Below are 19,034 nucleotides of genomic sequence, written 5' to 3'. Positions count from 1 at the left end.
ATCTAATCCAATGGCTCATTAATTTTCATATGAGAAAGTAACGTGTGTTACTCAACGTTATGATGGTTTGAGGAGATAATACAGTAATGTGACGGCGTTAGTTAGCTGAGCAGGGGCTAGTAATCGGACCGTCCGATTTCTTTGTTGGAGAAGGGGGTGCACAAATCGGACGGTCCGATTTGTGGTTCAGGAAAAATTTCGAGCATAGTAATCGGACCATCTGATTACATGGGGCTGCGATATTTTTGGTTAAGTTAACTGAAATCGGATGGTCCGATTTGCTGAATGATAGAAATTCTGAATTTGAAAGTGATGAAAATCGGACGGTCCGATTTCAGGGCGTAGTAAAATTGGCATGCGGTCGGACCGTCCGATTTATGGTTTTATATATACCTCGACATTACCCGAAGTCTCCATTTTTTGTTAGGCTTTGAAATTTCTCTTCTGAAACCTCTTTAGTTCTTTCTTCTTCTTGTTCATTGTTTCGGCAGCAGCTTTCATGTTTATTGTTTGAAGATCCTATTTGCAGTAAGTTTGAGAGTATTTTCTGTGAGTACATCATAATGGATGATAGAGTATTGTTAAAGATTTATTATCATGGGCAGATTTTATTACAAACAGCTGAAGGTGTAAAATTTGTATGTAAAAATTCATTGGATATTATTATTCCATTTACATTGTCGTTTGAAGAATTAAAAGGTGTAATTTGTGAGAAGATGGATTCTCAAATATGTAGAAGAATATCGTGCATTTTGTACAGGAACCCAGTATCTGTATTTGGTGGGTTCGTTCAGTTTCAAATCAAATATGTAACCGATGAAGCGAGCATGCAAGATATGTTTTCAGTGTACATGGAAACTCGCTCACAGATATCATTCATCGAGCTGTATATTGAGTTTGAGCAGTCGGAAGCAGACCGGAATATTGAGATGGAAAATTATAATAGTGATAGTGAGGAGGAATTCGAAAGTAATTATGAATGCCTTGATCCGGGTGGAGATGGAGATCAAGCCGAGGACACAATGCAGGCAGATGTGGCCGATGTGGCAAATGCACTAGTAAACCAGCATCCGTTTGTGGAGCCTACTTTCATGCGCTCACTGGACTTGGAGGCCATGCATACACCGGAATTTCCTGAGTATATGAATGCAGGTATGCAGTTTTGATACAATGTATGATAGAATAATATGACAGATTTATTAGTTAGCATGACGAACATGGCAGGTTTGGTTCAAATCGGACCGGTTCAAACCGGACCGGAGCAAACCAAACCGGACCAGTTGAAACCAAACCGGACCGATTCAAACCAAACCGGACCGGTTCGAACCAAGCCGGCCCGGTTCGAACCAAACTGGTCCGGCTCAAACGAAACCGGTTCCGACATTGGTATATTGATATTGATTGTGTTATTATTTATTTTTTTGTTCAGCTTAATTTTATTCTTATAATTTTTAATAATTTGATTTAATTATGACCGGTTCAACCGGATAAACCAGTGACCCGGTCATTTGACCTGATTGATGACCGGTTCGGTTATGATAACTACGGTAATTAGCGTTTAGTTTTTTTGTTGATTTTTTCTTTCTTATGTATTTAATTACTTATTTATATTTATATGACCAATATATAGTTATTAATTAGAGTACATAATTTTTGGTGTGAATGTAGCAGAGCTTCCTGTTGTAGCGGATGGTGAATTTATGGTCGGGATGGAATTCAGTTCTAGGGAGGCAGTGATTAAGGCGATGAAAGATTATACAATCCGTCGAGGCGTGGATTATCGGGTGTACGAGTCGGAGCCAACAACATTCTATGCTAAATGTACACAGTACGGTTCCGGTTGTGACTGGCTGATCAGGGTGAGTAAAATGTCCCGAAAGTACTGCTGGGAGGTAAGGAGGTACAATGGTAGTCACACGTGTACTCGAGCATGCATTTCTCAAGATCATTCCAAATTGGGTTCCGACACAATTGCAGAAGCCATTAAGCCGTTGGTAGAAGTTGACCCATCTATAAAAGTAAAATCAGTCATTGCGGAGGTACAGTCGAAGTTTAATTACACTGTAAATTATCGAAAAGCCTGGTTAGCAAAGCAGAAGGCAGTGGAGTCAATTTTCGGCGGGTGGGAAGCTTCGTATGAAGCTTTGCCCATATGGTTTGAGGCCATGTGTCACAAAGAGCCATCAGCGGTCGTTCACTTTGAAACAATGCCTGCGTACCAGGGTGATGACTTGGTTCCTGACATCCGTGTCTTACATCAAGTCTTCTGGAGTTATTACCCATGTATCAGAGCATTCAGACATTGCAAGCCAATAGTGCAGGTAGACGGAACTCATTTGTATGGAAAATATAAAGGTTGTCTGTTAGTGACAGTTTCTCAAGACGGCAACAACAATATTGTGCCCATTGCATTCGCGATAGTGGAGGGGGAGACTTCAGACGCGTGGCACTTTTTTCTCAGTAACTTGCGACAGCATGTGGTGACGCGTGACGGTGTGGGCCTTATATCCGACAGACATGAATCCATCAACTCAGCTATTGTTCGGAGTAACGGAGCCTGGTCTCCTCCTAGGGCTTTTCACATGTTTTGTATCAGGCATATAGAGTCGAACTTCCTGAGAAAGTTCAAGGCTCCATACTTGCAGAAGCTTATCGTCAACATAGGTAAATATGAATAAAACAAATCAATTATTGTCTAATATTATGTTATAATGCATGATTTTATGATGATGCCTTTTATGAAACACAGGATATTCGAGGACGGTCCGCGAGTACGAGATGCGTTATTAGCGACTGCGCGAACGCGGTGAGGCCTACAGTACCTGGCTAGACAGGATACCGCGCGAGCAGTATGCCTTGACATTTGATGGTGGATACCGATGGGGTCATATGACAACCAATCTGGTGGAGTGCATCAACTCGGTTTTGAAAGGAGCGCGCAATCTCCCAGTCACTGCACTTGTTAAGGCAACGTTTTACAAGCTTAATGAGTTATTCACACGAAAAAGGGCCGAGGCTGAGGCACGTATTAATGCTGGACATGTGTTCTCTGAGGTTGTGACGACTAAATTGCATGCAAATCAGCGGGCATCGGGAAACATCCAGGTTAGTTGCTTTGATAGACAGAATGAGGTATTCGAGGTACGTGAGATGCCTAGTGGAGTGGAGTACGCAGTCGACCTACGTCGAAGAGTTTGTGACTGTGGCGAATTCCAAGTGGATCGCATTCCGTGTCGACATGTATTTGCTTGTTGTGCAAATCAGCGACTTGATTGGCATGTGTATGTTCATGAAGTATACAAGATGGACCAAATTCGAAGAGTTTACAGAGCTAGATTTAGGCCACTAGGAAATCCAACAACGTGGCCCTCTAGATTCTCTTGAAATGCGAGATCTGTCAATTGCAAGTGGGCACCATATGCCCCCCGATACCATTGCATGTAAATATCCAAGGGACTATGTAATGGAACCAGTGGATCAGAAAGAACGTGACTATACCGATTCGTCCATTGCATGACCCAGGATGAATGCACATCAGACCAATCTTCATTCTTAGGTCCAGTCAAGACCTCGGGCCGCCATCTCTTGATCAGAGCATTAACCAATGCCGATGACATTGGACAACTCCAATCTGCGAAACGTAATAAAATCCAGTCTCCCGCAAATGCCCCTCCACAATTGGATTATATGGATCCGGTGGCATATAATGATCGCATATTAACATTCGTGAAGCCTACAAAACATAGCCATATATCACATTAATCAAATACAACCATGCTTAATTAACATACCATATTTAACATTCTTGCATTCTCATTATCATATAAGCAACATAACATAATTAATAAACCTTAAATGAAACTAAAATTAACATCTATTTATTACTATTATTTCCATGAAAGCTATATTTTCTAATATCTATATCCTAACCTTTTCTTAATAACGATTTCCATTCGTTTAATGTAAATAGATAGAATGAATGTTAAACTCAAATAAATTTAAAATTAAATCTAATTATTATTATTACTCGACAGCAATATAAAATTATATTTGTTAATTCTAACTCCAATATCTAAACTAAATCCTATTTGGTTTATAGTAATAACTATCAATAATATCTAATTTATATTTATATAACTGATTCCCCACTATTTTCTTGTATATTATTATTATTATTGTACGGGCACATATGGAAATTAAATTAACAACCATACATTACATTATTCTACTAACTAACCACATTATTATTATTCTTACAGTAATTAACTATCTAAACTAGTTTAACTTACTAAACTAACCCTAAACTAACGGTCACTATAATAATAATAATAATAATAATAATAATAATAATAATAATAATAATAATACCTCGTTCAGGATAAATAAATTAATGTCACTTAGTTCACTAATTATACTTACACAACTCTTAACACTTGAAATAACTAACTAACAGCATACATTCACTAATTATAAAAATTGCATGTAATCTAATTATTATTATTATTTAAATTAAAAAAAATAATTTAATAAAATAAACTTACATAATTAGGTTGATCAAGATAATTAACAATGTATAACTCTGGACGATTCACATCTTTTGTTCTTCGTCTCCTTGGCATTTTTCAACTCCCCCTCCTTGAATTTTTTTGCTGCTGAAGCTTCTTCAATGGAAGAAAGAAAATGGATTTTGAAAGAGATAGAACGGTCTGAGAGTGAGAGAGGAACGAAGTTGGACACTGGATGGAAGGCTGGGGTTTTACTCCAATGTGAGAAGGGGTCCACTCCCTGGGTTCGTGCATGCTCGACGCGTGGCCATGGTGCGCAAATCGGACGGTCCGATTTGTTCACCATCCACGCCAGAAATCGGACAGTCCGATTTTATACCCCCAAATCGTACCGTCCGATTTCACCTTCGCAGCCCCCACACTCCTGTAATGCACGCCACACCCCAATATCGATGGAATACACCAAAGCTACCCTCATCAAAATTAAAAAAGTGTAATCCAAGTTCTTTGTGTTCTCTTTCTCAAAATTATATACACTAGTCGTTGAGCTTTAATTCTAAGAATCTCACTATAATGTAATTTTATAGCTCGCTCATCCAAATGGGTTAAAAATTAAGACGATAAAACAAAAGAAAAGAAAAGAAGCTACAATGATTAGATGTTTAATACTTACGTCATGTTACAAGATAAACACACAGGAAATAGCTCCTTAATGGCTACACTATCCAGCTCTATGAATTAAAACCATCCATATACTATTTACACATTTACAAAATCACAACTATGCACAGAAAAGCCTAAAACAAAACTCTCTTAGGCCCAAAATTTTTTTTTTTTAAAATAGAAGAAAAAAAGAAAGTAAAAGAAGAAAGATGACAATCAGATAAACCTGCAAAACCGGTATATGTACGTATTCCTCAACATTTGTGTGAAAAAAAAGAAGGCATCCGCTGATAATCTTGTCAGAGTCTACTGTGTTATGTTGGAACTTGGGAAGGCCATCGAATCTATCATCTATTTATGTATGAAGGAGATGTTGTTGAGCTTCTAAAAACGTCATATTAAAACCAAATGGAAGGGTTTCTGAATTGTGTTGCCATAGCATCTGACAGAAACTTGACTAGATTTTCTCTCTCAACATTTTTCTCCCTCTTATATTCAAGGTGTCGAACCTGGAGGCAATTGAAATCCCTTAATAACAGTATCGTATAATCACATTCCAGTAAGATTCTCAAGTTCATGAGCAATAAACTTAGGACAAGATTGCTTTCCTTATCCCAAGATTGTTCCTCATGAACCCTAGCGACTACAAATAAACAATCCAATCATTGCTAAACTTATAATTGCTTAAAGAAAATTTTGTAAGAGAGATTCTAAGAAAAAACCACAAGTGATAACCAGCTGAACTAACAAGTAGCACCTAGAAAATGCTTGGATCAAAATATTTGCCTGGATTTATTTGCGGGAATGTGATATAAATGTAGATCCTTATCTGGGTGAGTCCAAAACTCGGAATGGGATTGGAGAACATTACAAATTACCTTAACAGAACCTGTCTGTGAGACACCTGCATCCGTTATGATGACGAGACATTTGATATCATGCTCATTAGCATACTCATACTGCTCTGTAAGACTTGGATCGGGGATGGGAACAAATCCAGCCTGAAAACATGAAGAGCAAGTGAGCAGAGGCTTGAGTTATAACACTAAATTATATGGATATCAAAATCATTTAAAAAATCTCGACCTTAAAATTCTCTTCCCATAATTCAGCAACTAGTTCCATCCGCTCCATCAAAAGACCACCTCCTCCTCTTGAACAGACAAGAACACTGGTGCTGGCTTCATTTCTGAAACAGTCGAGAAGATTTGCAAAAACAAAATGCCTAACTGAGAAGACAATAACTTAGTGCTGGAGGCAAGGACTGTATCAAAAGTTAAAATAATAATAATAAAAAAAAAAGTATGAGTAGGACACCAACCTAAGGGGCTTAAAATCCACAGGACAATTCTGAATTATTGTCTCTAATGCAAGGCTACTCCCTACACCACTGGGGGGATTTCCTTTCTGACCAACAAAGAAGACAAGCAATTAGTAACAGTATAAAATCTAGTACCTCAGAGAAAAAGAAGCATTATGTTTGTCTAGGACAGCAATAAGGAGGAAACAAAAACCACTGTAACAGGTATATATATACAATTGAAACATGTAAGATAATCAATGTGGACAGTTAATCATTACTCACGGAAAAGATTAGCATCACAGGCGAACCTGACTTATCTAGATTAAGGTAAGAGAGAGCAATAGAAAAAAGATTTGTGTGTATTCAAATTATATAGAATGATACAATATAAAACAGTATTTATAGGTGTTAAGAAAATCGAAATAATAAAGACATAATATCTTATAATAAATATTCAGATATGCTAAATAGTTCTAATAAAAGTTAATTGATCCTAATATATTCTAACATATATAAAGTCAGAGACAAAGAAGTATGCAGATACATTCCATGAAAATGGTAATAAGAAGAAATAAATGTGTATGCATAACCTACATAGTTGTGACTGCATAACTGATGAAGCAAATAGTCATAACGACCACCAACAGCTAGCAAGGCACCATCAGAGAGTGATCCAGGATTGTTCTCCTTCCTTAAGTACACCTGCCAGGAATAAGTTAACTTCATGAGAATGAACAACATACACTTCTAGCTTGTATCAATGTATGTGTATTTGATATGCAATTCCAAGAAATCATCACCCTGAAACTTTTTATCACAAAAACTCATGCACGAAATTTCCAGTAAGCACCAAGCAGGGGCACATATATAGTTGGTGACCGAAAAAATGTTTAGTAAACTGGTATTCTCTAGTTCAATCAATCTTATTTCACATAAAGCAATGAATAGATAATCTCTTTAAACCTTTTAATCAGCAGCCAAACAAGTTTAACTCAATAACTTGGTATTAGTGTCAGAATTAATTCTCCTGTATGTTGAAGTGAAGCTTTATAGAATTGTTCATTCCAAAAGTATTGGGAAAACTAGACAGAACAGAATGGAAGAGTAAAAGATGTATAAACAGAGAAAGAAAGACAATGAAAGGCTTTGTAGGATTTAAATAAACCCAATGTGAGATTAATATGTCTATAAAAAAGACGACTCTAGGTTACCTGAAAAAATAAATCTCTATGATAACTTTCAGTTGGTGGCATCAATGCATCAATATAAACGTTTTGGTCAATCTTCCAAATTCTCAAGAGACTGAAGAGTTCAGACAATTCATCAAGTGCCTTGCATGTGCGTTTATCTGCATTAGTTTATTATTTTCTAATAACCATGACGTTCCTTCTATTATGCGTAGACATATATTCTGATACAACTGTAAGAATAGTATACCAGATCGAAGAGCTCCTCTTAATCTAGGAAGTGCCTGATTTGCAGAATCACAGAACCTTAAACCAACTGTCTGCAGTCTGTTTACAGTAGCTTCTGCTAATTTTAGTTCCTGTAAAAGCATTTGATGATACTAATAAATCTATCTGATGAATCTTTTCCTTATGCACTACTATGACCACAACAATAGCTATTACAGACAAACAACATTCCTAAATAAATTTTCTCACCTGCAAAAGCTGCCGCCTTATCACTCCCCATTTTGATTTCCTTTTTGAAGATTGTGGACGCAAAGAACCCATCATGGAAAGAATCTTCAGAAAATTAAAACCGTCATACTAGATATTATGCACTTAATAATGCCAATGTCATGATTGTGCAACCAACATACCTCTGCAACTTTAAGCCTGTGTTCTACTTTGACTCCAACCCACGACCAAATTGCATCCAGTAACTCACCATGGTTTAGATGAATGTCACATGAATCTGCATGGAAAAAGCAAGTGACTATGTCCCTTGTCACCTGTAATAAAATTGGTAAAACTGGCAAATTAAATACCGATTAATGATCACCTTCATAAGACACAATTCCAAAAGATTTAAGAGACGCAGAATGAAATAAATCATAGGTTGAGTAGTGAAGATTTTATCCCTCCATATTGCATTTTAAGAACAATACTTTTACTTATGTACCATGCTAATAAAGTCAATTACTTGTCCTTCTATTGCCAGAACCAGTTCGTTTCATGTATAACTCTAACTACCAGCTGTTATAAAGCCAGATCCCAGATAACTATTCATAGCAAAATTCAGAACTTAATGCTAAGGTAGAAAACATCACCTTTATGACCTCTGCCTCTGTCAATGCTGAGGTACCACCAATAATGTCAAAATCTCCCTGCGAGAAATGATTTCATAATGAAGGGTCATAAGATGCATTGAAATGATAGAGTAGACTTTCAAGAAAAGCATTGCAGAAGCTCCAAACAGATTATTCAATGAATACAGGGTAAAAATACTCAAGACCATTTACATTTTTCTCCCACCAAATACCAGCTATGGATAATTTTATTTATCATTCATATTGTTCTTTGTTCCCTCGGATCAATTCAAAGACAAGAAAGAATAAAAGCACTGGAAAAATTCACTAGAATAGTACCTGAAGGTAGCGATTTGGTGACGAATGTCCAACTGCTCTTCTGTATACACTTGATATCTCATATCTTTTGAATGAAGATTTCTACACACAATGTAGAATTATGTATCAAATTTTATCCTCATGGCTTGCTGCACTGACAAAGTCATACCATCTACTAAGAATAGTTCAGAATATCTTTTTTCATCAAAGAGAATTGAAGGATCATGCGATAGTTTTTTTTCCCCAAATGTTCTATTTGAAGAGCATCATTTGTACATTCCAAGGCACAAAGAAGTTAAAGACTATACATCCATATGTATAAAATATTAAAATCATAACTAAACCTAGAATTCTGTTTTTCAATGAAACCATTATTATAATAACAATTTTATATACAATTGATGTCAAATATTAACATGATGAATATAATTGAGGAATAAAGAAATAAATAAAATCAAGCTGATATATGCAATACCTGATTTGATATGATCCAATTCACAAAAGGCAAGCGCAGCTCATGGCAAAGTTCGAGCATGTCTCCTCCATGGGTCAGAAGTTTAACTGCATTTCTACTCCAAAAAACAAAACAAAACCAGAAATCTTTCGTCTAGTTTGTCAAGGTCATGAAGCATTATGTCAAAAATATTTAAACAAAAGCAAAGAATTTGAGTTTCAAATACTGACCTGTTAAACTGTGGACAATCATCCAACAATCGCATTGTTAATACTTCTAGATGCTTTGCACAATGCTGTCTGAAAATTTCCCTGCTCACATCTACAACATAATCTCGAACCTCAGTTTCAAGATCTGTGTACTGAATAGATGAAGAACTATCTCCAACTGTCCCCAAGCTTCCAGCTTGATGAATATGTTTTGAAGTTAACATCTCTTGGTCAAAGATGGCATTTACAACTTTGTCATATATGCTTGTATCCTCTGATTTCTTCATTGTTCGGAGGATATCTGAAAAAGACAATTATCACTTATTCAAGATACCATGGCATTTAGATTCTCATTATTACCGCTAGTCATCAAGGCTGATTGTTCCTGAATTTATACTCCTTGTCAGTCTGACAAAAAGTTTTATCTTCACAAAACATAATAGAATACCCATCAAGACAGTGAAATATGTACCTTGCTGAGATATCTTTAAAAACAATAGTCACTAGACTAGGAAGACTTCATACATATTTTTGTATCTAGCACTTCCTCATGCGAAAGCCTATTGTTTTCCCCAAGGCTCTGACAGGATGTTATAGTCTAGCTTTTCTAAAAGTTCAAGCCATTAGATGAAGAGTCACGAAGTTTTATACCTAACATATTACATATCATACACTAGTGCTGATGAAAACATGTAAATATGTTATACCGTGACAACAATATTTTACAAACAAGTTCTCACCAAATTGGAATTCAACACCTTCCAATAATTATGATTATAATCATAAATTGCTAGACGCATGTGATTTTTAAGTTATTAACTTCCCTAAGAAAAGTTTTGGACCACTTGTGAACTTCTGAAACACATTAAGTTCATGAGTTACACAATGTCGGGGAGAAATTACAGTTCACATGTGATTCATGAGTTGTGATTAATCAATTTTTCAGTGGTTTCTTCTGATAGCCATATTTATGCAAATAATTAACCTCAGATAAGTTGATAAGATAATGCTTCCTTTAAATGGATAATACAAGTACTATGTAGGTGCAATTCAACAACACAATATCAGAATGCAAAAAGGTCTTAATCACATACCATCCAACAATTCAGATTCCATTCTGGGGGGAAAGGCATTATGTAGAAGCTCTGTGGCAGAAGGCCGATCAGAAGGACCTGGAGACATCAACTTTCGTACTATGGATTCCTGTTCTGGAAACTGAGCAACCCATGCCGGAGGAAGTTCTCCCTTCTGTTTCAGATCAGACAACACAATATGTCTCTCCATGGCTGTCCCAAATGGGTGCCAAAGCTCAAAGAAAACAACACCTAGGCTGTACATATCCGCCTGCAGCAAAAGTAAACCCGAGAATTACATAAAATGGTTTCAAACAGATTATATGCAACAGAGGTTATGAAAAAGTATAAAATAAATGGTCGGAATCATATAGTGGTGAATCTTTTACACCTTCTCATCAATCTTAGGCCATCCTTGTTCAATTTCAGGAGCCGTATAGAAATAAGTCCCCACTTGTCCAGTGCCATCTGTAGAAACTCCAGGTGGATCAACTGGAAGGCTAAGATCATGATCAAGCTTGTCCAACTTCAAGAACTTGGCTGGGAAAGATTAGAGATTAAAATAATTAGTTTTGTCAAAAATAAGTTTAAAAATTAAATTAGCAATATAAAATTTGATACTGCATCCACAAATAACCATTTCCTTGGTAATATGAAAAGAACAAGCATTAACATCACTCAATCAGAATGCTTATATTATACTCCCTCCTCAAATTAACTGTAAAACCTATTTTTGGGTTCACTGAAAAATTGATATATTTGGACAAACTTTTATCTAAATACATGAAGTTTTCAATTAATAAAAAAAGTGAAAATAGACATTTAATTTGAAAAAGAGGTAGTAATTTTACTAATATCATCAGTATCTGGTTTACACTCTAACAAAGAAACCACACTAAGATCTTAATGTTACTGAGCAGGCACATGGAACAAGAACCCAGCAAAATGCACATCCATTTGCAGGCATCCCAAACAAGATAAAAATAACTAAATATTTTATACTCATGTTCACAGTGAAGATCAAGAAAGTGAGAGAGTGGAAACAACTTCTGTTAAGGTAAAACAGGAAAGTAGAGGGAATATTAACATAGCAAAAAACAAAACAGAGGAGACAAAAACCATTTGAATACGCGAAAACAATAAAGCCTGCCAATTTGCTCAAAGGACAATAATTGAGAACCAAGTTTGACAAACCTCCTTTACTACACAAATGGAAGCCTACTTTTTGTCTCTTTGAAGGGGAAATAACCACCATCAAAGTATCAAACTATTATCAGTGAAGTTGAGCTAATGGGCATCCTTAACCCTTTTTACCATTGACCTCAAATGAAAATATAAACGCAATACATTGATGGACAAACTTTGAACAAGCAAAACAAATCACAAATACAACCAGAACACTTGGCAGCCAACAGATTGATAAGCTTTATCATATCCTCTGATAAATAGTTAAATACAACAGAACCTTTCATATCTAGTAAGCTATCTACTGAGTCAACAAGCTAGACGGGGTTGAATTATTATACAAAGAGAAAGTATGAATAAAATGAAAGGGTAAAGTATTATTTTGGTTCCCAACATTTGGGCAAAATTCTGATTTGGTCTCTAACGGTTCGAAAGTCCTATTTTAGTCCCAAAAAGTTTCAAACAGGTTCAATGTTGTCCCACAGTTAAATTTGACATGAACAATTAGCATATTTAAAAGCCAACGTTCGATTTCAGTATGTAAGTAAAATCGACCTATGAATGATCACTAATGTAAAAGTTTCCGTTAATTATTCGAGTCAGATTTAACGGTGGAACAACATTGAATCTGTTCGAAACTTTTTGGGGTTAAAATAGGAGGTTTGAAACGTTAGAGATCAAATTAGGATTAGGCCCAAACGTGGGGAACCAAAATAGTACTTTACCCAAAATGAAAAGTTAATGGAATCAGGATCTTACCAAGACCAAAATCACCAATTTTAATATCATTGCGAGCATCAAAGAATATGTTATTTGGTGTCAAATCCCGATGAATTATTCCTTGTCCATGTATATGTGCCAAACCTTCCACTATTTGACGAAACAAATGCCATGCCAGCTCTTTGTCGAAATGATTATATGATTCAAACACCTGGTGAAGAGTCCTTTAAATCCGAGAACCCAACCCCAAACAAGAAAAAAACAGATGAATGACATATGGCGAATATAAATATGGGACAATTGGTTGTGTTTGTGCACATGTGCCTGCATGCATATACAGTATCCAAGGAGTTTCATCCACAATATTGATTGTTGATAGTAGTTTTCGAATTCAAATAAATGAATAATTACAGAACAATATCAAAAGAAAATAAATAAAGAAAATTATGTGGATAAAGTTATCCAGAGAGGAATCCATTAATCTAAACAGAGTCAGGCAAGGCCAGAATTCAACTAATATTTTATTCATTTTCCTTGTTGAAAGATTGGATTGCTATACTTCATGGATAGCTTTTTTCTTCTGATTGCCTTTTTGCTCTTACAAAGAGGATCTCTTATCCTCCGTTTTTCTTACATTATCACTCTCATCCTTAATGATACTGCAATTCTTCTTTTACATATATATAAAACCAAACCATATTTACCATGTTCATGGTAACTATACATTCTATATGCCTGATCACAAGTAAATGCACCAAGTCTTGAAGACAAGAGAGGCTAAAGCTAGACATTTTCAAATTATCTCTATTTAAAAGACATACACTACAATAGTAAAGTCCATGTTATTAAAGCATTGTCCCATAAGTAAGTCTGCAGTCTGCTCATAAAGAATGCAAATAACTGAAAATCTTACCTGGGACAGTACTCCATTTGTATATAAAGGTACGTTGATTCAAGCTGATTTTCATGCCCAAGGGCATTATTGGAGCTTGCAGCTTTATAGGTATAGCTGAAAGAAGAGCTCAGTGTAGTCCTTGAACTCCAAGCCGCATCATTTTCAGAGTTTGCGATTCCGGTTTCAAACCATGCCTGGGAGTTTTGCATTGATCAGAATCATCATATGAGGACATAAATCTTCTTTATTTATTTATTTATTTATTTATTTATTTATTTTGCATATCTACTCATGTACTCTTCGAGAAACTCTGTCCCTCTTCAATGCAAACAAAGAAGAACAAGGCATCCAGAATGGTCAATACAATAGAATACACAGTTAATGCAGAAGCAAAATGAGAAAGTTTCAGTAACCAAAAAATGGTGCATAGAAAAATAAGATGGCTTATACCTGATAATACCTAACGACATGTTGATGCTGCAAACGAGAAAGTGTGGCTACTTCTCTGGTTTTCTCGCATTACATTGATGGATAAACAAGTAAGAAGTGGTAAAAATAGAATAAAGTAAAAAGAGAGTATACAAGGAAACAGAAAGAAAAGATAAGGACCACAACAAGAACAATAAAGCCTTATAACTCCATACTGAAATCAATTTGCTCCAACAAAAAAATAAATCGAGAACAAAGTGAATGGTTTCTTATTTATGCACCAAACTATAGACATTAATTACATAATTGCACACTAAAAAGTGATAGTTCGTTTCGCAAAGGTAACAACAAAATTACCTTAATATTCTTTCGGGCATGGTTTTGTCCTTAAGGCGAATCTTCTTTACAGCATACTGCCTTCCATCAAGCTTATTTTTGCACAGCACAACATGGCCAAAACCACCATGTCCTGTTTCAAATGCCAAGTAAAAACTTATACTCACTGAAATACTTCATCAAATACTTCTCAATACTGATGTATTATTTCAAAAGAAACAGCTAAACCATAACTGGAGTAAATATATAAAAAAAGAAGAAAAAGAAAAAGAAAGTGCTACTTACACATTACTAAGAAAGTTGCAACCCAAATTTCAAATCACCCAAAAAAAGGAAAGAACAGCAAACAGGAATTAAGCAGGTAATGAAGAAATATAGAATCTGGCCTTCAACAATTTCCTAGTGTCTTCAGAGCAAGAAGGTCACGCAAAGTTTGATGAAGGTTCCATCTAACATATTTGAAAGCATAATTTCCAAAACAAACAAAATAAACAGGTGTTTGCCATTCCTTACATAAAGGAGCACAAATCCCTATTACTAATAAACCTCCAGAGGTGGGCTTATCAATAGGCAGAGCAAAGATTGACCTGAGGTTTCTCTTCTATATCACTAGCTAAATGGAAGTTCATGGTGAGATCCAATTCCATGGGGGGCTTTCTATGAGGATTTTAGCACAACAAGGAATGAATGATTAGCAAACAAACAGCAAATGAGAATTAGTGACAAAAACAACCTGCCTAATACCTATTCTGTTAAAAAAATTTATGGCATCAAAAATGTAACAGAGTGGAAAGATCACATCCAATACAAATTCTATATAGCGAAAAAGATAAAATTAGGAATGCTTCCAATATTTTCCAATTACCAAAATATCAATAACACAAAGGAGAAGAAATCAAAATCATCAACTAAAAATGAAATTATAGTACTTCAATATCATCATGGTATACACCTTAAAGAAAGACATTACAGAATTACAGAATCATATATCATATATAAACATATAAAATGCAAAAAGAAACTCATGAAACTCCTTTACCAAGAGGCCGTAGCTCCTCAAAATCATTCAGATATCGAGAACTATGGGGAATCGTATTTGAACCACCAAGATCAGAAGGTTTCCAAAACTGAGATATTCTGGTTGAAGCCTGGACAAAAACAAGCAAATAAAAGGATAATTAACAAGTTTAGTGGTGAGAAAGAGATGATCTAATCCACCCAGAAAGAGATTACTAACCACATGTTTCTGAAAAACATTATCAAATGTTTTGTTAAAAAGGGAGGGAGGTTTAGATGCCATATCACGAGCCCAATCAGAAAATATCTGGGAAGGTAACACGAAAAATTAGGATCCCTTTGAAACGGACATCAGTTGAAAATTAAAATGAGTCTTTTCTATTTCGGTGAAGTGGCAATCTATATTTTGATACCCCAAAATTGTATAGCTCTTCTGCTACTTGTGGCAAAGAGTCAACCAGTGTTCCTTTAGAAGCACATAGACGAAGCAGGTGAACCTACTCAAAAGGAGTGAAGCTTAATCATTGCTTAGCAGTTGTCTCGTGATTAAATCATAATGATAAACTTGACCTTTACCATTATAAGATCCTTTTCAACTGTTTGGGATGTTTGATGTTGAGAAGTGGCAGAAGAAAAAGATTCTGAAGACACACTTTCATACATTTGTTCATCATCTTCTGGTGCATACTCAGCAAAGACAAAATCCTGAATATGCATCAATAGAAGATACGCGGGTTAACATAATCAAATATCTTAAACAGATATAAGACAATAAAATACACAAAAAGCAAACAAACAGTACATAGATACTTAAAAGAAGCAAAATATATCATTTATATTACCTCTTTCTCACCTTCAATGTCATTCCCCACAAGATCGTCCACCAGATTTCCACTTGAACTAGTCGAGGATGTATTCTTATTGCCGTCTTCACTAACTTCTCCAACTGTATCTAATTTAGCAGGGAGCTCTTGCTTTATTAATGGTTTTTCCTTACTGTCAGATTTCTTTTCGCGGGCCTCAGAATCATATTTTGAGGTGTCTAACTTAGAGGGAGGAAGAGAAGAACTTTTTCCGGCAGTTTCATCCATTCCAATTTCCCAATTCCAAGACTCTCCATAACCACTGAAAAGGTCTATGAAACCATAAACAAAAGATATATTTTTGTTTGACGGTGCCATATCCTTGAGAAACAATTCTTCATTGCTTTCCTTAGTTGAGTGCAAAGGCTTCTACAGAAGGAGAACAAAAATATACGAACATCAGCTTAAGAAGCATAATAACTTGCCCTTTGAAATAGGTTATTAAAAACTACATGAAAGCATCAGCGAAATACCATCAACGATAAAAGATAATCAAGCATTTAGCAGTAATGAAGTAATGCTCCAATAAATATTCAAATAAAGGAAAATCATCATCAACAACAACAACAGCATTGCCAATCTTATTGTTCTAATATCTAACAATGTTCTTTTTATGACAATTTTTTTATGCATTACAAGAAATGAATGAATAAAAATACTGAATAGTTATTATAGAGTAATACAAAATACAGAATGAAAAGCTCACAGATTCAGTTGGTTTAGCAATTGGCTCAATTCCAGACAGAAATTCTTGAGCAGCCTCAACCAAATTAAAGATCATTACTCGGCCCTCCCTAGCATTTAAAGTAGCCTGAAAAGGACAGTAAAAAAATACAAAGCAAAACATAAATACATTTAGTTCATCCAATGTAAACAACTTAGAGGCTCCAAGGGATGAATAGTAGTTCTCACAAAAATTATAATATCTTTATAAAGAGAGTGAGAAATGGACTCAACATAAAAAAGAAGCCATAAATATAACACAGAAGTGTATCCAATTAGACTAAGAAAGCAAATGACAAGATGACTGAAACATGTCTAGTAAACTCCTGGGTACCAAGAAAGATCAGTAATTACATTCAAAGAATTAAAAGATAGAGGAACAAATGGAGAACTCAAAATAAGATCACATAGAAATATGCTTGGTTTAGTAACTTGTTCTTGCCATTCAGGTCTCAACTACCTCAATATTGAATCCTACCTCAATTTTCTTTAGATAATGTACAAATCATGTTTTTCAGAATCTTTTAATTCAATAATACATACTTGATACTTCTTCCACCTTGTGGCTCCCTTTCTACCAACTTGGGCATCATAAGACATGCTTGCTCTCAATTGCTCTCAGCATTGACACCAAGAAACCAAAAACATCAAAGCATTCTATTGCTAACCAATATTTCATCCTAGCCATAAATATTAACACAACACTACCTACAACACAATAAATGCACCAACGGTTAACAATTCAACAACAACATTGAAGTGTACGAGTAGAGACATATACTGAGGTATAAATTTGGATCATACCTGATCATGGAGGAGTGACAATAGTTTATCAGTGTCACTCTCTAATAAGCCATTCTCAGGAGTAATCTGCAGCTTGGGACACTTGAAGGGATACCCAGGTAAGCATCTATAAAGAGAAAGACACAGAAGGGCCAATTCAATATCAATTCACAATTAAAAAAATTAAAAAATAAACAAAAGCTATCTTAAATCCTGTTGAATGTCAAACCATTAACATCTACATATGAATTGACAACAAAGGTGCAAAAGAGTCAGAGTTTGATACCTGACGTGAAGAAGAGCAGAAACATCCAAGTCCTCATAACCCATGTCCTTAGAGTAAGGCCTAGTCAATTCCAAGCACAAACCAAACAACACATTTCAATAACTTACTTCACGTTCAAAACAGCTTAAAAATATTAAAATGCAATATTTCAATGAACACACGCTGCTAGTTACGAAACACGGCCCTCATCATCCAAATTCATAACCAAGGAAACGACATAAATTAGAATTTAACTTTCATGCATGCACCGAGTGTAAAAGAGTTTACAATCGTATATTGACATATCAACATATCAGCTAAAAATTAAACTAGTTAAAAAATCTAAACTGTCAGCGTCAAAATTAAACTCTATTACCTGATCTTAATAAGTATTTGAGGAGGTGAGCCAGGAAGAACCTTGCAATCTTCTTGGAAAATCGCACATCTAAAACAAAACAACAAACACCAATGCACCATAATAATAAGAATAGTCATGTAGAAACGTAAAACAAAAACCGCAACAATCAACAACGAATGCAGAAATTCCAAAATGAAGAGTTAGCATATGATTCATTACAGAGCAGTGATCTCTTCGGAGAGTTCAATATCATCGTTGGCGGATTGAGAAGTGTGATCTTTGGAAGGGGCTCTTCCCTTGCTCCTGCCGCCACCGCCGCCTCCGCCGCCGCGCTTCTTCTTCTTCGAGCTGTGTCCCATTCAATTCATTCAACTCACTCTGAATCTCTTTGAAGTTTGAAACTGATGCAGCAACTATAAGAATTAAGAAACATTCAGCGGAGCTAAACGCACCGTTTTAGAAAATCTAGCTAACCTCAGCTAAAAAATCAAATGAAAATGAAGTAAACTGAAAAGGATGCAAATGGCAGCACGTAATGAGGTGGCAAAGCGGGTTTGGGCGCCTAGACCCGCCCCCATAAACATAGCGGACCGGCCCGTTTCGCCAATTTAAATGGGTTTAAAATGTTAGTCCGTTCTGCTTTATAGCGGATTGATAGGTTGACGAATTAATCCGCTTGAT

At 35.6% G+C, this 19,034-nt stretch overlaps 2 protein-coding genes across 4 annotated transcripts; one reads left to right on the top strand and one right to left on the bottom strand.

The window, feature by feature from the left end:
* The first annotated feature begins 563 nt into the window (after positions 1–563).
* LOC110279621 (uncharacterized) lies at positions 564–2,790 on the top strand. Its single transcript, XM_021139609.1, has 4 exons — positions 564–1,152; positions 1,195–1,386; positions 1,669–2,664; positions 2,750–2,790. Exons 1-4 carry the CDS (start codon positions 564–566, stop codon positions 2,788–2,790), a joined length of 1,818 nt encoding a protein of 605 aa, XP_020995268.1.
* Positions 2,791–5,136: 2,346 nt separating this feature from the next.
* On the bottom strand, positions 5,137–18,803 carry LOC107476766 (eIF-2-alpha kinase GCN2). 3 transcript variants are annotated; one of them, XM_016096646.3, is made up of 29 exons: positions 18,573–18,798; positions 18,372–18,440; positions 18,017–18,076; positions 17,752–17,857; positions 16,931–17,035; positions 16,204–16,593; positions 15,938–16,066; positions 15,775–15,858; positions 15,582–15,668; positions 15,384–15,492; positions 14,366–14,477; positions 14,030–14,084; positions 13,598–13,773; positions 12,724–12,908; positions 11,171–11,319; positions 10,801–11,050; positions 9,728–10,007; positions 9,519–9,612; positions 9,065–9,145; positions 8,747–8,803; positions 8,297–8,428; positions 8,136–8,219; positions 7,909–8,017; positions 7,683–7,819; positions 7,066–7,173; positions 6,490–6,575; positions 6,255–6,357; positions 6,047–6,169; positions 5,137–5,677 (listed from the first exon to the last, which is right to left on the bottom strand). In XM_016096646.3, the coding sequence occupies exons 1-29, from the start codon at positions 18,710–18,712 to the stop codon at positions 5,567–5,569; spliced, it is 3,711 nt and encodes a 1,236-aa protein (XP_015952132.1). In that variant the 5' UTR covers positions 18,713–18,798; the 3' UTR covers positions 5,137–5,566. The 3 variants fall into 3 exon arrangements, 2 of the variants coding, with proteins under 2 accessions (XP_015952132.1, XP_052115168.1); XM_052259208.1 differs by lacking the exons at positions 18,017–18,076; positions 18,372–18,440; positions 18,573–18,798 and adding an exon at positions 17,491–17,655; XR_008007117.1 differs by lacking the exons at positions 5,137–5,677; positions 6,047–6,169; positions 6,255–6,357; positions 6,490–6,575 and having other exon boundaries at positions 7,153–7,173; positions 7,683–7,802; positions 18,573–18,803.
* Between the last annotated feature and the right edge of the window lie 231 nt (positions 18,804–19,034).

This window comes from Arachis duranensis, chromosome 3 (genome assembly GCF_000817695.3).
Source record: "Arachis duranensis cultivar V14167 chromosome 3, aradu.V14167.gnm2.J7QH, whole genome shotgun sequence".
In the NCBI taxonomy this organism is placed as follows: Eukaryota; Viridiplantae; Streptophyta; class Magnoliopsida; order Fabales; family Fabaceae; genus Arachis; species Arachis duranensis.
Note: the sequence above shows the minus strand (reverse complement) of the source record. Positions and strands in the feature narration are given on the sequence as shown.